The sequence below is a fragment of the Nipponia nippon genome, unplaced genomic scaffold, assembly GCF_047370975.1.
Source record: "Nipponia nippon isolate SJK-2023a ecotype South Korea unplaced genomic scaffold, ASM4737097v1 scaffold_8, whole genome shotgun sequence".
Lineage (NCBI taxonomy): Eukaryota > Metazoa > Chordata > Aves > Pelecaniformes > Threskiornithidae > Nipponia > Nipponia nippon.
The window spans coordinates 30,627,053-30,649,521 of record NW_028262402.1 but is presented as its reverse complement, the minus strand read 5'-3'; the positions used below and the strand labels follow the sequence as shown (position 1 = coordinate 30,649,521).

General features: G+C 36.6%; 1 protein-coding gene across 3 annotated transcripts in view; it reads left to right on the top strand.

Moving 5' to 3' along the window:
* LRRC2 (leucine rich repeat containing 2) overlaps positions 1–22,469 on the top strand; it is a 67,509-nt gene that overhangs the window by 5,629 nt on the left and 39,411 nt on the right. For all 3 annotated transcript variants that reach the window (XM_087742496.1, XM_087742495.1, XM_087742498.1), the window contains 3 exons: positions 4,446–4,591; positions 13,037–13,247; positions 20,964–21,120. In XM_087742496.1, coding sequence (XP_087598622.1) covers positions 4,467–4,591; positions 13,037–13,247; positions 20,964–21,120 — 493 coding nt within the window. In that variant the 5' untranslated portion in view covers positions 4,446–4,466. Of the gene's footprint in view, positions 1–4,445; positions 4,592–13,036; positions 13,248–20,963; positions 21,121–22,469 lie in introns of those variants that run through there.

Here is a 22,469-nt window from a genome sequence, read left to right as displayed (position 1 = left end):
TTGCAGATGACCTAGTCTGCTAGTTGAGGAAGAGAAGATGTTGCAAAGGCCATGGTGTTCAAATAGATTTTTTCTTTTCCAAGATAAATGTTATTTTTTTTTTCTCCCTCTTTTTAATAAAAATATAAAGAGAGGGAAGGAGTGAAGCAAAGGGAAACTTCTTTCCTCTGTTATAAATACAAGTTTCTCTGGTTAGGAACTCTAGTATCACTTTGCCAAATAATGCAAATGCTTATTATCAAAAAAGATCTTTTTTTATTTTAAAATTAATTACCTAAAATATATATTATTTAAAAATATTGCCTTAAATGTACTGTGTAGCTGCTTATGAAGGGAAAATCTTGCAATCATTAAAAAGAGAAATGTATCCTGAATGGCCAGCTTTGTTTCTGAGCTAACCATTACAAGAAAGATAAAAAATCAGACTGACTTCCCAGTATGTTGCCTTTTAAGGATATTGATTAAGGCCTTGTAGATTACTTCTTGGGAGGTGTAAATGGCTAGGGATGAGATTATTTGCTTCCATAGACATACACAGAACTATTTTCTCCACATGTTATTCTCTTGTAAATACCATCTTTGCCTTCTCTTTATGTTCCTGAATCCCTTTTCCTCTGGAAAGCTCTATGCTTTCGTTACCATACATTACTGAAGAACCTTGCTTTTGTGATCTGTCTCACTAATGAGACTGACTGAATGTTATAACCATGCATCATCTAAGAAAGAAAGGTGTGTTGATGATCTACAGCATAATTTAGATGGAGATGTCACCCAAGGAGGGAAGATGGCATTAAGCTGCAAACTCAGTGTAGTTATGAAGTAGGGCCTTGCAGTGCAGGTGATTGCTGCTTTTGTGGTCAGGACTTGTCCTTAATGAAAGCAAGGTTGCCTGTTTCTTGGGTGAGAAATAACTTTTGACTATGGTTTTTGTTTTTCACTTACTGCCATATTAGTAGGTTGGGTAATCCTCACAAGTATGAGCAAAGCTTGTCCTTAATGATCATGAGTATGGGGTGTGAAAGGAGCAATGCTGAATTACAAAAGGATAGGGAAATTGGAAGAGGAAGGGGGCTGAAGTATGTGCAGATTTGGGTGAATAACCATGTGACTGCTTTGAGCAGAGCAGTTCGACTAGGTGACCTCCAGAGGCCCTTTCCAGCCTCGCTGGTTCTGTGATTTCTGACAACAGGTAAAATGCTAAGAGTGATTACCTGTGAAGAGCCTAAGTGTGGGAGGGAACACAGGTGTGGAATACCAGTTGAAGGGAAGAAGTCAGACGTGTATAATGAGTCATTTCTTTACCAAAATTTAACTTCTCAGCCATGACTAATAGATGATAGCTTTGGGTTTTCTTGTGCAGACCTAATGTGATGATTGGAAGAAAGCAACTGCTGTGTGTGGACTTGAACAGGTACAGCCCTATGTATTTCTAGAAATGGAAATTATTATTGGTAGTTGCTTCTTCTGTCACAAATTCTTGCCATGCATGAGTGAGCACCCTGAAGAACCTATACATAGGATCAGATAAGTCTAGTTTCTGCCAGCGTGCCAGGCTCTGTTTTCTGGGCAACATCTCATCAACAGGAAAATGGTGGCATCTGAACTTTGGGAAATACACATTCTGCCATCACGCTTGATACTTCATGCCCATCTTTTGGACTAGGATATGGGGTAAAGCAACAGCCCTGTGAAGGTTGTTGGGTGACATTTTTGGAGTTGTAGATAGCAACAAAGTTTCATGCTTGTCCTAATGAATATTTCTGAAGCCTTAGCCACCCTGTGATCTCATCAGGATTTATGGCTTTGCTCCTTCTGAAGAGATTAGTCCTGAGGAGTTATGGCAGACACCTCTCACCTCCCACCGATGTTTCTCCTCTGCTTGGTTTTACCATTGAAGAAAAACCCTGATGCATTGCAGCCTAATCCCATATGTGGATAAAAGCTGTATGAACTTTTCCAACCTGAGTATCTAATAAATCACTGTCTCAATAAAGAACAGATGACTTAACCTGGGAGACAGGAAGGTGGGAAACAAGTCAAGGAAATAGAGTACTTTCACAGTTTATTCAGACTTTGTGTTGATTAAGGCCATCTAGTTCCAACAGAGGTCAAGTGTCCAGCTGCCACTTCACTGTCTCTCAGCAATTCAGCTCCTGCAATAGCCCTTCTACCAAAACATACTGCTATGAATTGGTCTATTAAAATGAATTAGATCCTGCAGACTGAATGCTGGTCTGCAGCTACTGTGAGGGAGAAGTCTTTGTCACTGGGTTGCTTGATTTGGGCAGCAGAGGAGAATGTTTTATTTTATGCGGTAAACAGTATCCTCTAAATTATTAGTGAATAAGTTTTAGAAGGGTGCAGCTGATTATAGATAAACCTTTCCACTGAGAATAAGGTCACCATTCTCATTACACTGCTATTAATGGGGTTTTGACTCGGCTGTTGTCAGCAGTCATTTCCAGATGGGTTAGGAACTATTTTTGCCTCATTGTTAGTGCTTGTAAAGATAAACAAGCAATGGGAGCAGCTTTATGAACAACAAAGATAGAGGTTTATATAAACATCCGAAGATACAGAAGACTATGTAATAGATAAATATTGGTCTCTGACCAGTCTCTGTGACAGTATTTGGAGGTATTTGTAAGGGTGTTTCTTACCGAGATGACAAATAAAGTGGACCAGTGTGAACCTTTTCTCTTGGTGTACCTACGCATAACCTTTTTTAGTCCACGCCGTGCATTTTCCAGAGGACATGAGGGTGTTTTGCTGGCTCAGAAGAAATTATTCCTTTATGTGTTATGTATTACAGAGAGATGTGTAAGTGAAAAGGGGTGAAAGAGTAAAGGGACAGTTACGAAGTTACAAGAGGAAAAATGCAGACGGGAGAATAATTTCCCCTTCTTCCTCAGTATTGTAACAGAAGGACAGATAATAAATAGCCCCAGTTGAAGGATGTAGAGCTTGGTAAAAATGATCACAGTAAGGTCTGAGGAAAAAGTAATACATACAAGCTGGAAAACACCCAGTAAAGGAAGGGGCAGATTGCTTTTTAAATCATCTGTAGATGGTCCAGCGGGGTTTTCTTCTTTCCTTTATTTTTTTTTAAGCTTATGAATGGTATAATAAATGTGGTATCTAATGAAACTTCAAGCAAAGTTTAAATAACTGATTCTCCTTTTCTCTGCTCTTATCTTGGTGGAAGCAATTATTTTTAAAAGGCTTCAAACTTCTGTTTTATAAGACTTGTTTGCAGTGGTTCAGCAAACCATTTTATAAAGAAGTAATCATGACAGAAGTCCTCATAGACAGTGCAGCTGCATTTCATGAAAACCAGTGTATTGTGAAGATTGTACCCTCACCAGTGACTCCAAGCAAGAGAGTGCAGTTTTACCTGTTTTATCAAGATTTGTATCTGTATTTGTGTTAGTGATTTAGTAGGTAATTTGTTTCCTTTGTTGGTACTGAACCATTGCTACAGTTTAGTAAGGAACACCATGTTGCCAGTCATGCTGTGTTTCACAAGATGTACATCTGAGGTCTTAATCTCTTGTGGTTATTAAAGATACTACAGTGTATTTTTTTCCTCGAGTAAAAAGAAGGTAGTGTTCATATTGGGTCAAGCTCAAGCATCATGCCTGCTAAAGAGAATGAGAGCTTTGTCATGGACTTCAGTAGGGGCAAGGTTCCTGCAAGAAGTTTCTGTGGTTTTAACTGAATATGGAAAGCCTGGCGCATTAGGGTCCAGTTCAGCTCAGTTCTTAACTGCACAGGACTTAACACATTGACACCAAGCCTTCGATTTCTGGAAGATAATTCTATATATACTAATAAATGGAGACCATGTGTTCACAAACCTTTCATCTTATCTCTGCCTTAGGTAAGTTTTCATTGTATGTTACAGGGCTGGTCTTTCAATGCCTTTCACAGACTAGCACCTACTTATGCAAACAGTGGAAATTCCCAAATTCCATTGGAACAGAATAGCTTGGGTGCATAAAGATCAATACATAAGAAGCCAAGATGAAGAGCTTTTGCATGATTTAGAACTAATAAATTTTTTATGAGCTCTTGTTTTAATATTAGTTACATAAATTGTTAAAAATACAAAATCTTTAAAGTTATTTTCATCAGTGTTACTTAATCAAATTAGTATTTCTTTGCAGCTGTGTCTTTATCTTGGAAAGGGAAAAGTGAAAGGTATAAAAAAAGTTCAACATTTAGCTGTTGCTTTAGATTTTATGTAGAAGTCAATTGTATGCTACATTGATTACTGCCAGCACAAAACCCTAGACAAATTAGGTAAGATGGAGATCATACTATGTTAATATTTCTTATGACTTCAGCTTTTTTTCCCAGATAATTTTAATCAAACAGGATCATTTAGTTCCTTATTTTTCTCACTATTTCTTTCCTGAAGTGTTCGTGATGGCTTGTTCTTGCAGGAGAAGCTTAATGTCGACAGTATGGGGCATCAGGTGATAATATTTGACTTTTCTCTCATAAGAGGACTGTGGGAAGCTCGAGTTAAGAAGAACAAAGAACGTCAGAGGAAAGAGAAAGAAAGATTAGAAAAAAGCTCATTGGAGAAGTAAGCTAACTTTTCTGCTGTTCATTTTAACTGAATCCATTTTTATTAGCTACTAACATTGTCATAGACTAAGCATTATCAGGTTATTCAAATTTTACTTTTTTTTGGTTTGATTTCAGTGATTTCTCACCTCCTTTCCTCAGATAATTGTAAGAGAAATGCAGCACAGACTGGGAATTTCAGATATGATGCAGAGAAGTAAAATGTTCCAAGTGCACTTTCAGCATTCACAAAGGATTTTTGTTTTCTTCCTTTAGCTTGTAATTTGCATATGGTACTTTGTCTTGTTGCACATCTGCATGCAACCAGATTGCCTTCCAGTTAGTCTTACTTCTTTTAGAGCTCCTGGAAAAAAGGAGGCAATACATCAGACTTTGTTTCCTGAATGTGAGTGACCAGTATTTCACCCACTGAAATGAATGGCAAAGTTCATGTTTGTTCTTATGATGCAGGTCTCATAGAATGGATAAAGCTGGTAGAATACTGGTCAAAGCCATAATAATAATATTGGTAATAAACCGCAAAATTCAGGTAAAGGAAAAATCCTCTATGTTTTATGAGGTGACCACTGGCCTTTAAGTCCTAAAGGTCAGATCACAAGTTATTTCTTAGACGCTTCTCAGCACTTCCAAAGGTTGGGCCAAAAATAGGACAAGATTTTTCTTGTTAGGTCGAAAGTATAGATAAAGTTGTAATTATAATTAAAAGTTTAATAGAAATAATGTTTCCCCTGTAGAAATACATTTCATTATTTTAGGGAGTTCCATGCATGACCAAATTCTGGTATTGTACTCAGAGATTAAAATTTTTAAACTGTCAAGTAGGTCCACTGAAATCAATGCTAGTACTTACTGTCAAATCACAGTAAGAAAGTATTTTGGAAAGGATTGTGTCCCAAAATGATAATTCCAAAAAGATGTTCAAAGAAGGCAGTTTCCCAAATTGAGGGCTGAATTCTGGCATTTAAGATTCTAGATATTTATTTTTGCCAGCAGCCAGAGTGAATTCCTAAGTAGGGCTGAAATTAATAGAATTTCTCTGCAAATATACTCATGTAACATAAGAGTTTGGAATCTGGCCTGCTGAGGCTGTTTTGCTTTGCCTTTTTTCTTTTTTTAAACAAAATCCAGTTTTGCTCAAGGAGGTTACAATTCACGAATGCCCTTGAGATTGTGCGATTCTTTGTCAGCTGTGTGGCTATGTAAAATGACCTGACAACATGTAGTGAAATGTAGTATGGACTATTTGAGGAAAAACTCCCAATTAACCTCTAGGGAACTTTGCTTGCCTTGGGGCAAGGTAATTTAGTTTATATAGGGTCAGTAAGCAGTCACATGTAAGGTATTTCTCTTTTCTGACTGAAGATTTTCTAAGAGGAAAACCTCACAAATAAATGCAAAGCTTGAACTGTGTTTGTGTTAATGGTGAGGTCTTGTAAAGATTTTGGGAATTTACAGGTCTAGAACAGATGCTTAAGCAGCTGGCGAGTGAAAGCTGATTCTAGAGAACAGTCTACTGAGAATATTGTGAGAGGCTCATATCTGGCTCTCTGAGATACTGATATCAGGTCACTTTGGGTGGAGTCAATTCAGTCCTCTGTTTCTCCTTTGGTTTTGTGGGACTGTGGAAGTACACTAGTTTAAGGAACGCCTGTTTCTGGGGGTCACATATAAACCAGTATAAAAGAAAAAGAAACTGTACAGTGTTATGCAGGATTAATTTCATTTTACTACCTGTACTTAATCCCATCAGACAAGCCTATCCTAAATCTCCCATAGGATATGAAACATGAACTGTTACATAAAATGTGCACTGTTCTGTGGTGGTTATCTATATGTTTATGAAACTCCGTATTATGGAAAGAAGTTTGTGTTTATAGCACTGTTTTGTATTTCATGTTCTAGTTTCTGGTAGTGGTGAACAATCTCATGTTGTACCCTGAAATCCTGAATGCTGTCAGACTAACTTGATGTGATATGATGATTTTCCTCATTATTTTTTCCTTTATACTTGTCATTTTTTTAGAAGGGGAACGAAAGTTTACAGTTAGATTTGTTTTTTTGAAGGATTACAACGTGTTTGTCTTCTATGTGAAAAACAGGTAGGGTTAAAATTGAAGACTGACAAATTAAACATTCAAGTAAGGAAATGCCAGAGCTGTTTGACCAGATTAGCTATCTAAATCTCTGCTGTGAAATGGCACAGCCTCCCCTGTCCACCAACCAAACATGCAGCAAAGATAACAGTTTGTTCAGCCACCTCTTCCAGTGTGTCTCCTCTCCAAAAATTTCCTCTCAAGGTCTGGCTAGCTAGAAGTGCATGTATTACTTTTCTGAGCTATGCACTTCCTGAATGTTTAAAGTCAAAAGAAAACTTTCACTCTACAGGCAGACAGTGACTTTTTTTCCCTGAGTGGTTATGTGTTTGTTTAATAAAATAGATTTGTCTCTATCTCTCTGCCAAACTTCAGTGTTATAACTCTATTTGAACCTGAACTAAGATTTTATTTGTGATGTTTATCTTTATTCTCCCACTCAATACCCAATTCAGAAATTTTTCTAAGGAAGACTAAAACTCAGGCTGGGAGTCTGTAGCCCCAAACACAAATTATAGGCAACAAGTTGGGAGTAGATCTGCAGCACTAATAACCACTTAAGTTATTTGCCTTTGTTTTTAGGCACTTGGGCATACAGACCTTGCATCTAATATAATGCACGCAAATGGGTTGAAAGACAAAAGCTGTTGTTCAGCCACAATCCTTTAGAACCCATGGAAGAGCCTGGCAGAGGTACTGAAATTAAATCAATCCAATTGAATTTGAAGAAATATTACTCGTCCATCAGGAATATTAGTCTGGGCTGAGCTCCCTTTTAACTGTACTGCTTATAAAAATTCCATAGGATTATTTAATGATCCTGTGTGGCTAGTGATTCTGATTTAAACATCACCCAGGAGTACTAAACTGGTGTCACCAGGTAGTGTCCTGGCAATTTTTTTCATCCTAATTTAGAGGAAACAGTGCCATCTAATGAAACTTCCTTTCTTTACCTAAGAAGCATAGCTTTTCCTCAAGACCTCCTAATCAGATATTGAGCAGTGGGTAACTGCAGAAGGGAGAACCATTCAAAGAAACCCAGCTACTCATTTACTGGGATGGCTCTGAAATCCTTACTAATGCAAACTTTTTGTTTTCCAAGCTGGTCGCTTCTTTGACGGGTCCAATAATTGAATTTATTCTACAGTAATTTTTTTGCATCAGGTTGATTAGATTTGTGATTTTGTTGGAGAATCTAAAAGGTCAAGCAAGGAACTCTGATATCCTCAAAAGGAAGTATTTATAATAAAAAAAATATTAATTATTTGTTGTTAAATCTTTTTGCTGCAGATATACTCCAATAGTGAAATAATGTTTGGGGAACAATTACCTGAAGACAAGTTCAGCACTAACCAAAATGGAAATACTTGAATATTCCATTTCCCTGTTGATCCTGTTTCATATCTAGAGTGTGTTGTCCTGAAAGCTTACTAAAAAACAGCAATGTATTGGGAAAAATCTTTCCTCTATACCATTTATGGTCTGCTCTAGTGACAGGTGTGCTTTTGTGTTACGGAGATAAAGGTATGTATGAAACTTAATTTTTTTTGACAAACATAAGCAGCATACAATCAGCCTTTTTTTGAAATTAGTTGGGCTATTTGTGTGATTGAAGTGGGAATACTGGAGTAAGTAGCTGAGTTGGAATCTTAGGTCTCATCTGGGTCCTGTCCAGCAAAAATATTTTTTTATGTTCATACTCCCACCTCAATTAGGCTTGACTTGACTAACACCAACTTTTTGAATATTGAAGATGGTAGTTGTTTCTTTAATCTGACTGCAACTGTTTGATCAAGCTCTAGAGGAAGATCAAAACATTTTATTGCTGAATAGTAATAAAAAGACATAAACTTCAGGAGGGCTGTGATTTTGTAACCAACTCATTTGTTTGTCATATGTGAAAATGTGTTCCTGGAATATCAGGAGCCTTTAAAGTGCCAAGACCAGAAATTTGATTTCTCTAAAATGTATTAGTGTATTTAAAGGCTGATTTTATTTGTGTGGATTTTTTTTTCTGTTTGCCACACTGGCTTAGATGCCTTTCCTGTCTTTCCTGAAGATTCATGCAATAGCATCCAGATATGACAAACGTGGTGGTAATTCTATTTTTTTTTTGAGAATTGTCACCAAAGGAAGACTTAAAATGGTCTTTATTTTCATAAAGATCCTTTAAGAAGTACCATGACACTGACAGTGTCTGACAGTGACAGAGCTGAGTGACAACCATGTAGCTGAGTAGATCCCTTTGGTTTGATCTCAACTGTAACCTGCAAATTACAGCTTTGTAATCTTTGCTTAATGATACATACTGGCTTGATGTAAGTCACACCTCCAGGCCAGGAAGGCTTATATTGGTTCATTTGGTTAGTGTGTACCCCAAGGGTACAAGTGGGAGTTGTAAATTGTTAGCCCCTCTGCCCTTGGGATATATCATGTTTTCATTCTGAGATGTATTGTACAAAATTATGCATGTTTATTGCTCCATTATTAATTCACTTTCCATCTGTTTAAAATGTGCTTGTACATAGTACTAAGCCTGGTGATCATAAGCGGGCATTCTTTAAAAGCTCGACAGAGCATGTTGCCATCATTTAATATATGAGTAAAGAAGAAATTTGACACAGAATTTCCACATCAGTGTGTGATATCCATGCTGAATTCCTAATCAGGTTTAATTTTTAATGTCTATATTTCTTCCTAGGTCAATATTTCACCAAGACTGATTTGGTTAACAGCGGTTTTTGTTATGCGCATTTTATTTTATTTGGCTAACAATGTGTCATGACCTCCTGAGATTTGTATTTTGTACATGTTATCAGTAAAGTGTCAGAGGACAGTTTATTCTTTCATCTTTAATATAGCTCCTTTCTCACCATTTTCCATATTTCTTGTTGTGAGAGAGTAAAATTTCAGTTCCGAGGCCTCTGTTCTTGTGTTCCTGGGGTCTACCTGGCAGCCAGCACTGAGGTGTAGCTAAGTGCCTTACGTTTTATCAAGAGTTAGACTTTTTGACCTCTTCTTTGTTTGTTAAGTTTCTAATGTTCTTAGAATTTATACTGCGAGGAACTAGTCAGTAATTTTTTGTGCATGAGTGAAGAGCAATGAATACAAAAAAAGCATCTTGGGGACAAACTTTCTTAGTGCATTGAATTATGCACTGAGACCACATGTTTATTGCTTTGGTAGAAAATGAAGAAATTCCATGGAAATGAGAGGGCAGTAATGCAGACTTAAGCTTCACAGAGGGACAGAAAAGCTGTATGTGGAGGACTAGAGGAGGATGTGAGAAACAGCTGTACAGCAGTGGCCAGTGAAGCTAGGATTATTTAGAAGATTTAAAAAAAAAAAAATAAAAGAATGCAGGGTTTTGGTCCTTTTCAGTTCCTGCTTTTTAATGGTTCAGATCCTTTTGTTGTTCTGTTCCTTGGGGATTTAATTTACTTCCCCACCCCACTTCACTTCCCACTTAACAGTAATACAGAGCTTTTATAGCTAATTAGCTGCACTCACTGGTAGATGAGTTTTGGAAAAAAATGAGTAAAAAAAATGGGCCTGTTTATTTTTATTATAGTATATGAAAGTGTTATTTTCTAACTTTTCCTGGTGATCTCTTGGTATTGCATTGTCTGCCCTCTGTTGTGCTGGTGGTCTCTGGGGTTCAAATGATAGACTGAGTAGGCAAGATCAACACTAAAAATTGAATTGACTCATGTGTCAAAGCATCTGAAAGAGGTGTTTCAACTTTCATGTCTGCTGGTATGGAAAATTCTGGCATCTGAGTGCTTCCAGACTGCAGCTGGAGGGACTGCCTAGTGCAACCAAGTATGTGGTTGTCTCTCCTTCTGTAATCAGATGCAGCATGTTGAAGGATCACAAAATTAGCTAAAGAGCTGCATCTGCTCTAAGTTATTTTCTTGTCTTCGTTATATCAAGTAGCTTCAGAAAAGATTTTGAGATGTGGATTGGTGCTGGTCTCCTCCTTGACTGTACTAGCAGCTTCAGTACCCCTCTAGGAACTCCCTGAGCTGAACATGTTGCTGGATATGTTTTTTGTCTATCCAGTCTTTTTCATCTTAACTCATTTACATATCACACTTTGCTATGGTATAAAGCAGTCCACAATTAGACACTGAGAGAAACTGGGAGATTTACTTCAAGTATATTTGTTTTTATTCTCAAGACTTCTCTATTGACACTTTAAATATCAAAAAGTCCGCCAGATGCCTACTTGTAAAGACCACACTGATCTCTGTAATGAAAATGGAAGCCAACGATGAGTAACTTCTGCAGCTCTCAATAACTTTATTCCTTCACTACTCCTTTCATACCTTGATCAGTTATTGCTCCCACCATCTCTCTGAGAGGCTTTCTGCTTCTGATATGCTAGAAATCCTTTTTCTATTAATTTGTATACCTGCAGTAAGTGACTTCACTTGCTTTTTTGTGTTTTTACATTTATCAGAGCTTATACTGCCTTCTCATTTCTTCATTTGAACATAAAAGTTATTTTATCTTTTTTTTTTTTCTATTTTTGGAAATGAGGGGAGAAAGGTCCTTACAGTGTCTTTGTTAGAATGTACTTACTCTGGGGTTGTGCTGTCTTCATGCCGTCTGCCAGCACTTTACCCAGTGAGCTCCACTTGTAGGATTGTAGCTCATCTTCTGAACTATTTGTAGAAGATGTTTTTCCTTATTTTCTCTTTATAAAGATGTTGCATGGGAATACATTGTGGTCATTATTACAGAAGGGGCTTTCTGTAGTTCTCTGATGACCCATGTATAGTGTGCTGCTCCTTGAAACTAAATCAGGTCCTCTTGTGATGTCTTAGGCTAGCTGCTCTGATAAACAGTTGTGCGTAGTTTCCAAAAGTGTATATTGTCTGCAGTGTGTCAACGTGTTGTGTGTATGACAATAGCTGAAGTCTCCTACTGTTGCTGTGCTCTCTGCTTTCAAGTCTCTCTAACATCCCCTAAGGTTTCAGTGCCACAATTTGTGCTGGGCAGTTTACAGCTGTCTCAGTAATACCTTTCCTATTTAGGCATGCAGTTTTGATCCCTAAAAATTTATTTTGATAGCATTGAGTCAAATATGACTTTTAATCTATGCTACATATTCCCATAAATATACTATGCCCTTCAGTTTCTATCTCATACCTTGCTATGAGCGATGAAAGATTACTTATTTTCAGAAAGTTTGGAAGATGCTTCTTGTACCTAAGTTTGTAACTGGTTTCTTGTATGTGACTTCAAACCAGGCATTCTGTGTCATGTGCCATTGTTTTAACATCTTAGCATATTAGAGAAAATCCCATTCTTAGCTGGGAATATGTGTAGTGCACAGGTTTTGTTACTTCCTACTTGAACTTTACAAACGTGCATCTGATTCTCTTTCTAGGACATGCCATTTTCGACTTTGTCTAGGGGGCACATTATCCCGAACTTTGTGCCCTTCTTCACCTGTCAGTTTTCTTCAAGTCTTTAGCTTAAAATTTCTAGCAGAGGATGGAGATCACAGAAATGAATCTCATGTACCACAAGAATCTAGCATTCAAAGCGTGAGATCAGATTTATGATGCAAGGGGCTCTGCAGAGTCTTATTTTGGTATAAAGAAGGCTTGCTTCAGTTAATCAACCTGTTCCTTAATTGACTAAGCTGAAATAAATCTCTCTTAAATTAAAACATGTGCTTTTGGCAATGCTTAATTATATCAAATTGAATTTGCACCTGAAGTTATATGGATAAAAGTTTGCCCTGGAGGTGAGCCTAAAGTTACACTGAAATTGAATCTGAAATAAGTTGGCATGTGAAAACTTTGACCTTTACCTCCACCTTCTAAGATGGTATTAGAAGATAATGTGTAAAAAATGAAAATAGATCATTATACTTGAACAAGAAAGGGCAGGGAAAAGGGTATATTTCTAACTTCTTACTTTCTAAAATGACTTTTTTCCAACTGAAAAATTTTGCATATATCACCAGGTCCTTGTTTATACATATAACTTGTTCTATGAGAATGTATTTCCTACCCAATTGAAATAAAGGGCACCATTCATGCTGTTTTCTGTGGCAGGGCGCTCAGTCTCCACTTTTCTGTTATTCCCTGGGTGTCACTGTTTTTAGTCAGTAAATGAAATCCTACTCACCTGAAATCTATATGAAAGTCTAGAAAAGCTAAGCATGACTCCAGGAATGCTTTTTTTTTTTTTTTTTTTTAATTTGAAAATGGTCAATACATTAAGTGCATAATTATATTTTGTTAAGTACTTGTGCAAACAAAGATCAAGCTTTAAGACTTATTTGTCATATTGTTTCAGCTGATTGATATAAACCCTTTACGTCACTATTTCAGGATAAAGCAGGAATGGAATTTCATACTAGAGTGCCGGAAGAAAGGCATTCCTCAATCAAAGTACCTCAAGAATGGCTTCGTAGACACCGATGAGAAGATCTTGGACACTTACGGAAAGACTCCTCAGCTCCAGAAAAGGCGTGCTTTGTCAGATGAAGCAAATAAGGAAAGAAACAAATTTATTTTTCAGCTTTCTGGAGAGCAGTGGACGGTAAATATAATGGAAAATATATTTCTATTGTTAAAGACTTTGTGTAGCATAGCACTGTAATTTTTAATCCCCCCAAAACTTTTTTTTTTTGCCAATGCACATGAAATTGATGTTTTTTCACAGCGTTAGAAATGACAAAAGCATTTCCTATCTTACCCTGAACTAGTGGTTTAGTTTTCAAATATGTTTATTTTAAATTCTCTACCGATCCATGTAATTTAGCCCTCTCAAAATTTTTGGTATAAGCAATCATATCACAATAAGGTATCTTTCTCTGAAATTCCCCAATGGATGGAAAGAGATGAAAATAATATTCAGCTTTGTTGGCTTGTTGATGTCTTCTACTACTCAGAGATCTGTCTTCTTGGTCTTATGGTGTGATAACACTCTTCTCAAGCTCTGCTTAAATCAAAACTAATATTACCACCAATCCACAATGGTCTTGCTGAAAAAAGCACTTTTTACTTACAGTTGTGTTTGATGTGAAATAGCAGTTTGGAAGTAAACTCTGAATTAATGCTGTTTTGAAATTCAGCAAAAGGTGGATTAGAGCTGGTCTGAAGTTTTCTAGAGTCATTAAAGGTTTGACTGAAACGTATTTTGAATATACGCTACTTTATTAATGACAAAGTGAAATTAAAATTTTGACTTTTGTGTAGTTCATAATTTTGAAATATATTTTTTAGATTTTCATTACAAAAAATGCAAGTTAAAAAGTCAGTCAATAAAGTGGCTAAATTTTACTAAAACAATCCTTTTGATTGACCTGAAACGTAACTTTGTCCCAGACTTGATCTTGAATATGAAGGTGTTTTCTTTTTCAGCTTTCTTTTTCTTCTGGCTTTAGTTCTTTTCTGAGTAAACGTAAAATAGGTTAAATTTCTGGCATGTCATGAAAATAGAAAACCCTGGTTCCCATCCAGCTCTAGTAAGGAGACTATTTCTTCAACTGATGTCAATCACTCATGTGGTAGGATTGGTTGCTGGAGAGCTATCACATCTCATCTTTCAAGAAACTTGGGTATTAAAAATTTTATTAAAGCTGTGTAGTCCTATACTGCACACTTTCCTGCATTGTAAACTTTGTAGGTACGTTAGGAGAAAAGAAAGAGACATTACAGCTCCTTAGACACTGATTTAGTAACAATTGCAAATATTTTCAGTGCATCAGGGAGCAGAGAGCTGCATAATTAAACTTTTCTGTTGCTTATTCTCTTTTGCCAAACTGTTAGCATTTTACTTTGTCACCATAAACAAGGCTTTATATTAGGAGGCAAAATAAAACATACATAATTTAGTCTGTTTTCCAGAGCATTTAATTTCAATTTGACATGCTGAAAGATCACATTTAAGAGATATTGGTGTCCTGTTATGTACATAATGCCACCTCAAGCAGTACGCTCCTAACCACCATGCGCCCAGCCACTGTCCTTCATTGTCCAGCTCTAGCCTGGTTAAAGTGAGCTCCTGTTTCAACAAGATACAGTGACATAGTTCAGGTGTCTGCAGACAAAGATGAAATCAAAGCTGCTTTATTTAGAGAAGACCAATGTCCCTTCAAAATCAAAGAACATTGCCAGTCTCTAACAGCTGAAAGTTATTTTAAAAAATGTGAAAAACCACTTAACAAAGTTCTGAAAGAAGTGTATTTCCCCTTATTGCAGAAATTCTGTAAAAATTATATTGTTTATACAAATCATACCACTTATTTTGCTTTTTTTTAATCTCAACTGCTGCTTCTAGACCAAAGACAGAATCAGACATGACACTTTTTTCCCCTATTACTCTCTCACAAAAAAGTGCACTTAAGCAAAATGCGTTTGCAGACTATACAACCAAAGCTGCACAGGCTGTCAATTTGCATGTGAAAAGATCTGTGGACATGTGACAGTTTTCTCGGAGAAGCCTGTATGCTATGTAGCTAGGAGCTGTGGTATCAATTTTGGTTTAATATTTGTAATATGTTTTGCACACAAATACATCTATGAGTTGAAAATTTGGAAGATTAAGCACTCAGACACTAGGAGAAGTCAGAGCTGGGATTGCCTGTGTGGTTTTACAGGCACATAACCAGCTTCGTTTGTTCTTGGCTGGCCACTTACCATTGGCAGCAGCAAACAGCACAGCCCTGTGAAGTGTCCATTTGAGAACTAACTGCTGAATCCTCTATCTCACTTGCTTTTAGCTGGTAAGTATTTCTATTACGTTTCCCCTTCCCTCTCATCAATGAAGCAGTAATATATCCTCTAGACAGTTGACAGCTAAACCTGAGTGGGTTGCTGGTATGACTTACAGATTTAATTTTGAGAACTGGGCTTGCTTCTGGGCTGTACGAGTTCTCTTTCTGGATGCTGTGAAGTTAAGTCTCACAGAGGAGTAATCCCCAGCATAGGGATTTTTCAAGATCAAAGCAAGTAGCTTTAGCACATGCTTCCCATAGGTCTCAGTGTAAGGGCTCTCATTGGAAACTTCAGCAGCAAATGAGCTGAGTCCACGAATCAGCTAGTGGTGTCATTTGCAATGTTGCAGTCAATAAGAATGGTAGCTTGTGTTGGGCACTAATCAGTGCCCAGACTGTCTAGATGGTAAAAATGTAAACATGTCACAAAGATGCTATTGTCTCATGCTCCATATCCATACAGCATAACAGTGAATCTGGCCCACTGATTCTGCATTGTTGAGTATGACATTAAAAATAGGTTTTGTAAAACACTCCGTCGTACGCTGGGATAGCTTGGACAATTATTTTGAAAATCAGCTGGATAGTGCTCTTTTGAAAATAATCTCTGATCTCCTTCTGAGAACCTTTGTAAGGGAACAAATCAGAGCAGATCACACATTTTTGAATTCCCGATAGAAATTCCTTCCTCCAGCACTTCTGTGCCACTTTTTTCCCACCTTCCACATGATAATGTATTTTCATTAGGTGGAGACCCACTGTTTCTTGTACTTGTAAAGTAATTATTTTAACATAGCTGAGGAAAGATAAAGCTCGTACAATGAACATTAGGTTAGACAAATAGGCACAGAGTACTAGCTAAAGAGAGTAGGGCTTGATTTTACAGTATAAGAATTCTGAGGAATTGTATTCTGTTTATGCAGATCCATAATTCCTTGTGGACCATTAATTCTTACTAGTTATCATTCACTTTTAGGCTAATTTTTTGAGACATGCAGTTTGAGCCTTTAGACACCTCAAGTCACAATGGTTTTCTAGCAGCGTGGTCACACTAACTTTGTGGAAATCTTCTGAACCACAACGCTGTAAGTAGGATTAGTATCAAGCCTTTATGCTCAAAGAACATTTACTCAGTGAGTCCCTCTGAGTCAAAAGTCCTCCTGTAACTTGGGTTCTGGTTTGGCCGTGCCTGTCTGGCGTGATTAGCTTCTGGCTGTGGACAGTGGTTGATACCTGCAGTGATGAAATAGTTTAAGCTTTATCTGTCAGAGCTCCACCTGGAAGAGGCTGTGTGATGACATCCTTAAGGTTCAGTGGTCCTTGCCTCCTCTTTTACTTACCAACCAAATATTTATGACTCAAGTGTCTACATCCCTATGTGGTGCACTTCTGCCAGCTGGGAACAGTAATGAATTAATATTTGCATTTAGGAAAGAACAGGTCTTATAATAACAAATGGGCTAGTCTCATAATCTGGTATTGTAAATGAAATCAGATAGGCTTTTCTCTTCTGTTTATGAAAAATGGGCAAAACTCAGATGTATTGCCCAAGCAATGTGTCTCTTAAATCTTCCTGTGTTTGCAAAACCCTTGGGACTTGACAGCACAAGAACAGTGTACTGTGCCACAAGTAATTTGAGGTTCCCAAGGTATGTTTCAGAAAAGCTTTTTATTTATCTGAGAGTTTTCCAGGCAACCCACCATGAAAAGGAACTGTATAAGGACTTTGGACTCTTGAATTGTGTGTTTGAATCAGTTGCCTAGGAAAGAATGATGGAGATTTGATGAAACACTTCATTGAGATCCTTTGTACATGTAAACATGTATCTACTGAATTAAATTAGTTCTTCAGAGAAATAGCACTGCTATTAGAGCAGAATGAAAACTGTGGCAAAATAATGCCATGAATATTCATATGAATTTTTCAATGAATTCACTTTAACTGTGTTTTTGCCCTCTGAGTGTTTACTTTCTGCGTCTAACTAATGAATGTTTATTCTCTAGTGGATCAGTGAATTTTAAATTATTTTCAGAAAATATTCAGGAAAGACAAATTTTTGAATTTGTGATATATTGCCAAAGAAAAGGTAATGATGATATATGATGTTCACTTAAATACAGAGCAGGACTGTTCTTGGCTGTGCTGCTTTATCTAAGCAGAGGATCTGGATGCATATGTACTTTAAACAACTTTAATGTCAAATGTGCACAACAAGTAACTGGTAAAATTCTTTACCTATAAATAATGGCCTTCTTGCATATAATTTCTTCATAGAAAAAGACAGTAAATTAATTACTACATTTGTATTTATTCTCCCAGTTTTATCATCTAACATGCTGTGTATTTTCACAGAGAACAGAGAATTTCCGTTTGTTATTCCCAACTGTTAGTGACAGTGAGGTATTTATTTGCCACAAAGGGTCAAGTGGTCAATACTACTTGAATTGCATTGAATGGACAAAGGAAATCTCTTTTGTGCTTATTTAACTTCCAGAGATTTTTTTCCCCCCAAAAGTATGAAATTTCTGACCCAGTCAGGTAATACAAGTGGCCCTGAGATATAATGGTTTTGGAACTAGTTCCAAACTTTCTCAAAGATGAGGGAGATTTGGATCCCTGGTTTTGATTTAGCCCATGACAGATAAAACTACAGATCTGGAAAAGAAACAGAATCGAAACTTCTCAGAGCTTAGATCACAGTTTTAGTTCAGGCTCATGTCTAGCAGGTAAATTCTCTCCTAATTAGAAATAGTATAATCAGCAATGGTTTTAGGTTTGCTATTTATTTCCTTTTAATACTTCTTTTTTCCCTTCCAAAAATCAAAGGAGTTTGAGGTATTGTTTTGCTGTTAAAGACAGAAGACTGGCTATCCTCCAAGTGTCAGTCTTCATGGAGCAATTTATCAGCAGGCTGCCAGCTTTAGTGTGGCAGCAGAAGATTACAAAAGAACACAAGGGAATCAGAGAGTAAAGCAAATGTAAAGCTTGTGCAAATTTCAGTTCCCATCCCTATCTAGCTTGTAAATGACGTAAAATATCACATCAATTTATGTTTCAGCAACACAAATAACATGTATTGTAAGATGGAGAATGCTAAAAAAAACACATTATAGCAAAGCATTTGTAAACTTACATTTGCAAATTGTAAATATGATTATAAGATATAAAGAAATAATCTCAAGAAAGAAAAGTTAGTCAGGGCAATTGATAGAAGAATGGAAGCTCCTTCCATTCCTTTGAAGTCTGAATTTATTTCAGTTGCTGCACAAGAATATCTTGGTGCTTTAAACTACCCTTAATACAGCAGTAAAGATTTTTAAAAAATCTTTTCCCATTAATAACAAATAATTTTTAAAATATTTTGGCTTAATTTTTTAAAATGATGAAGGTGTTTGATTTTAATCTGAGAGAGTGCTTTGTGTGCTGCACTGCTTTCAATGTATCAAGGAGAAGTTTGTGGGATACCCCCCTGAGTCTGGGAGAACAGCAAGGCTGTTGGCTTCACAGGAGCAAACATTCCCCTTTTTTCCCTGCTGCATCTGCCAGTAAGGAGCTGGAGATGGACTGTTGTGACAAGGTGCAAAAAAACAGTAGGTCAGTAGAAAGACAAGGACAGACCTGGACTGTGGAGAAATAGAGTAGGAAATGGTATCTGTTAGCCAGACATCTTTTTCCCTCCACTATGACTATTCTGCACCTGCTTTCTCTGTGAATCAGGGTTCTTCCCTACAGTGGCATTTATGACACTCCAGCTAAATGCTATCCCCTATGTGCTGCATTTTTAATTCTGTACAGGTGGGAAAGACATTACTAATTGAATTTGCAGTTGGTGTTTATTCTTTTATTTTGCTGCAGAAAAATGTGCAGCACTGAAGGTGGAGGAGTGGAAACCCACTCCAGAAAGTTGGAGAGCTTTCTCATTACCAGCCCTGGGGCATTTCAGGCATTTCATTTTTTAACTGCCATAAACTGACAAATATAGAAGATGGATCACAATGCAATATACACCTAGTGGGAAAATGAAGCAAGAAATGAAACGATCCATATCAAATATGGAAGGGCAGGTAGCAAGGCAGAACTACATATACAGGCTAAGTGTCTGCGTGTGAAAATCTGAAAAGAACTGAAATTAGAGGTAACGACGACTGAACAAAGAACAGCTTATGATTAACAGTCCAGTATATATTTAATTACAATTAGATGTTTAATTTAGCTAAGAGTTAAGTAGTACTATTCCTAGCTCAGAAGCTCAGGATTAATAAAAAACAGCTAAAATGTACCACTCTTGTTAAGATTTTGGGGGATTTATGAAATGTAGAAGGAAAAAATAAAGTGGGCAACGTCCCCTGTATAAAAAACAGTAATTCCTACTGTGTTGTATTGTTCATACACAGGAAGCAAATTTGGAAGTTATAAAGGAATTAAAGGTTGAATGTCTTACGTCTCTCTTTATGGAGCAAAGTTAGTGATAGCACCTCGTCCAGATTATTTATTCCAGATGTTACCAATGCACAGTGATATAAAACCCAGGACAGTCTGGTAAATTATGTGCTGCTTTAGAAAGTGGAGTTTAAATGATCTGACATTCAACTTTATGAATTGATTTTTGTCTGTTTCAAGTTCAAGGAATTTGATGACATAACTCAAGCAAAGATGCGTACATCTGAACTGAATACCAATTAAATAAAACAATTTTGTAAGAATTAAAGGCTTTAAAACTTTTAGTTTCAGTAACTGTTATATACATATAAATAGCCTGAAAATTACTCAGAAGCAAATTTATTTGCTGTGTATTTGGAACTATACTAGAATTCTTAAAGAAAAAGATTCTGCATGACTAAAGCAAGAATTAATTGCAATTGTGGACTGATTTAAAAATTGAGTATTTTTATTCTTCCTAAAGAAATTTAGTAAAAATTTTCAAACATTGCTGAAATAACTTAGGAACCTAAAAGTCACTTATTTGAAAAAAGACTTTCAAAAGGTGATATGTGTGTATCTGAACTGTATCTGAACCTATCTGAAATGTTTCTGTTCCTTGGACTGTGTTCCATTGTGGCAAACAAATTTTGAAACTTTGGCAGGCATTAAGAACGTAACCACTTTTTTTTTTTTTGTGGCAAACCTTATTTAGATATTCTCGATACACCCACTCTTCTGTTCTGTGTTGCATTTTAACACATCTTGATGTGTGAATTAAAGCACTGAAATGTGGTTTAAAAAAATCCTCCAGCTGGAAAAAGGAAATAATATGGGAGACACCAAACAGGTTGAGTGCTTCAGATAGGTTTCAGTTTTAGAGCAAAATGATTGTATTAGGAGTTAAAAAATGAATATGTGGTGACATACAGCTGCAATGCTCTTCAAAAGCAAATGTCTCCTATGAGGGTTTGGCAAACTGCTGTTCTATATCAAGATAATTAAGGCAAAGTATTGAGGTTTGGCTGTGGAATTTTCCCCCCCTGTATTTAGAAACGTGGTAGAACAAAAGTCCAACTTGATGATTTCTATTTACCTGTTCTTATTTCATTTACAGGAATTCCCAGATTCTCTGAAAGAACAGATCTACCTGAAAGAATGGCATGTGTACAATACTTTGATACAAACCATTCCAGCCTACATTGCATTATTTCAAGATCTGAGAGTACTGGAGTTATCAAAAAATCAAATCAACCATCTCCCAGTGGAAATTGGTAAGTTGGTTCAAGATATTCAGCTCTTTATACTTATGCCATTTAACTATATCACAGGAAAATGAGCATCCATGGATATTCTTATTCATTTACTGATAATTGTCTTCTCGCTTGTTTCCCATGAACAGTGCCCTCTAAATTTTTGCAGATTTCTGGCTGTAATTATACGTGCCAAATTGTATGCAATACCATGTGTGTAGTATGGCTCAAACATGGGAAAAAACTGACACATTTTTGTTCTGACTATAAGGCTGTTACTGCTTGTATTCAAGTAGATGGAGAGTTCTTCCTGAGAACAGGTGGTGGTTTATGTTCCTTACAGGTTAAGAAAAATAGAAGTATTACAGAACTGTAAGCCTCAAACAAGATGAATTGAAACATAAAATTGTGGTAAAAAGGAATAAAAAATATAATATTGCATAAAATCCATCTTTTGAATTTCATAAAGAGTTCAGTAATGATCCCCATTTAATAAAGGGATACATCCAACATGACATCAGGGTTTTTAGAGAAGTAAATTCTTAATGCTTACATACTTTGGCCTTTGCTATTTTAAGCTACATAATAACAAGAATTTTAGTGTTTGGCTCTCCTGTGTTTTCTCATCTTACAATATAAAAAGCTTGTGTGAAAGACTAATGGTTTGAGAGGGATTTACTGCCCATACAAGGAAGAGTGTTGCTGTAACTGGTGGTATCTTTGAGGGCTGAAGAAACTGGGTCCACTATGAGGTACCTGTAGTTATGTCCATGCACCCAGGACACCTAATACCTCAGCCTTTGTTTTTAAGTTTTCCCCATGACTGGTATTCCTTATGTACACTAAGAGCTAACAACTTTCAAAAAACATAAAGATTAAAACCTCCACCTCCATAGTTATCATAGGTTTAACTAAGAAATACAGGAAGAGAGAGAGAATCCTGAAACACAGAAATCAGTGCTAGACTTTTCTACTCTTTTCCACTCTTTTTCTAGTCTATTAGTAGAGTAATACTAATGCTTTTGATTTATTTACTAACATTATATTTTACACAGAAAATTTCCCACTGACATCAAGATATATTTTATAGTTTCAACCTGGCAGCTAAATATACTAACAAATCAAAACCAAGACATAAGCAGGAGATAATGGACAGAAAATAAACACTAACTGTTTTGTCATCGCTTTGACCATGGAAGTCAGATGAGTCAGTGAGTTTAATGGGTAAACACCTTTTACCAGGTGGTATGGAAGAAAGGGGAAAGGACATAGTTCCCTTCCAGAGGCTACCCTAAGCCATAAAATGTAGGGTTTTAAGGGGTTGCTGCTTAACAGTTGAGGCAGGTAAAGGCTAAGAAAGATTTTTTTTC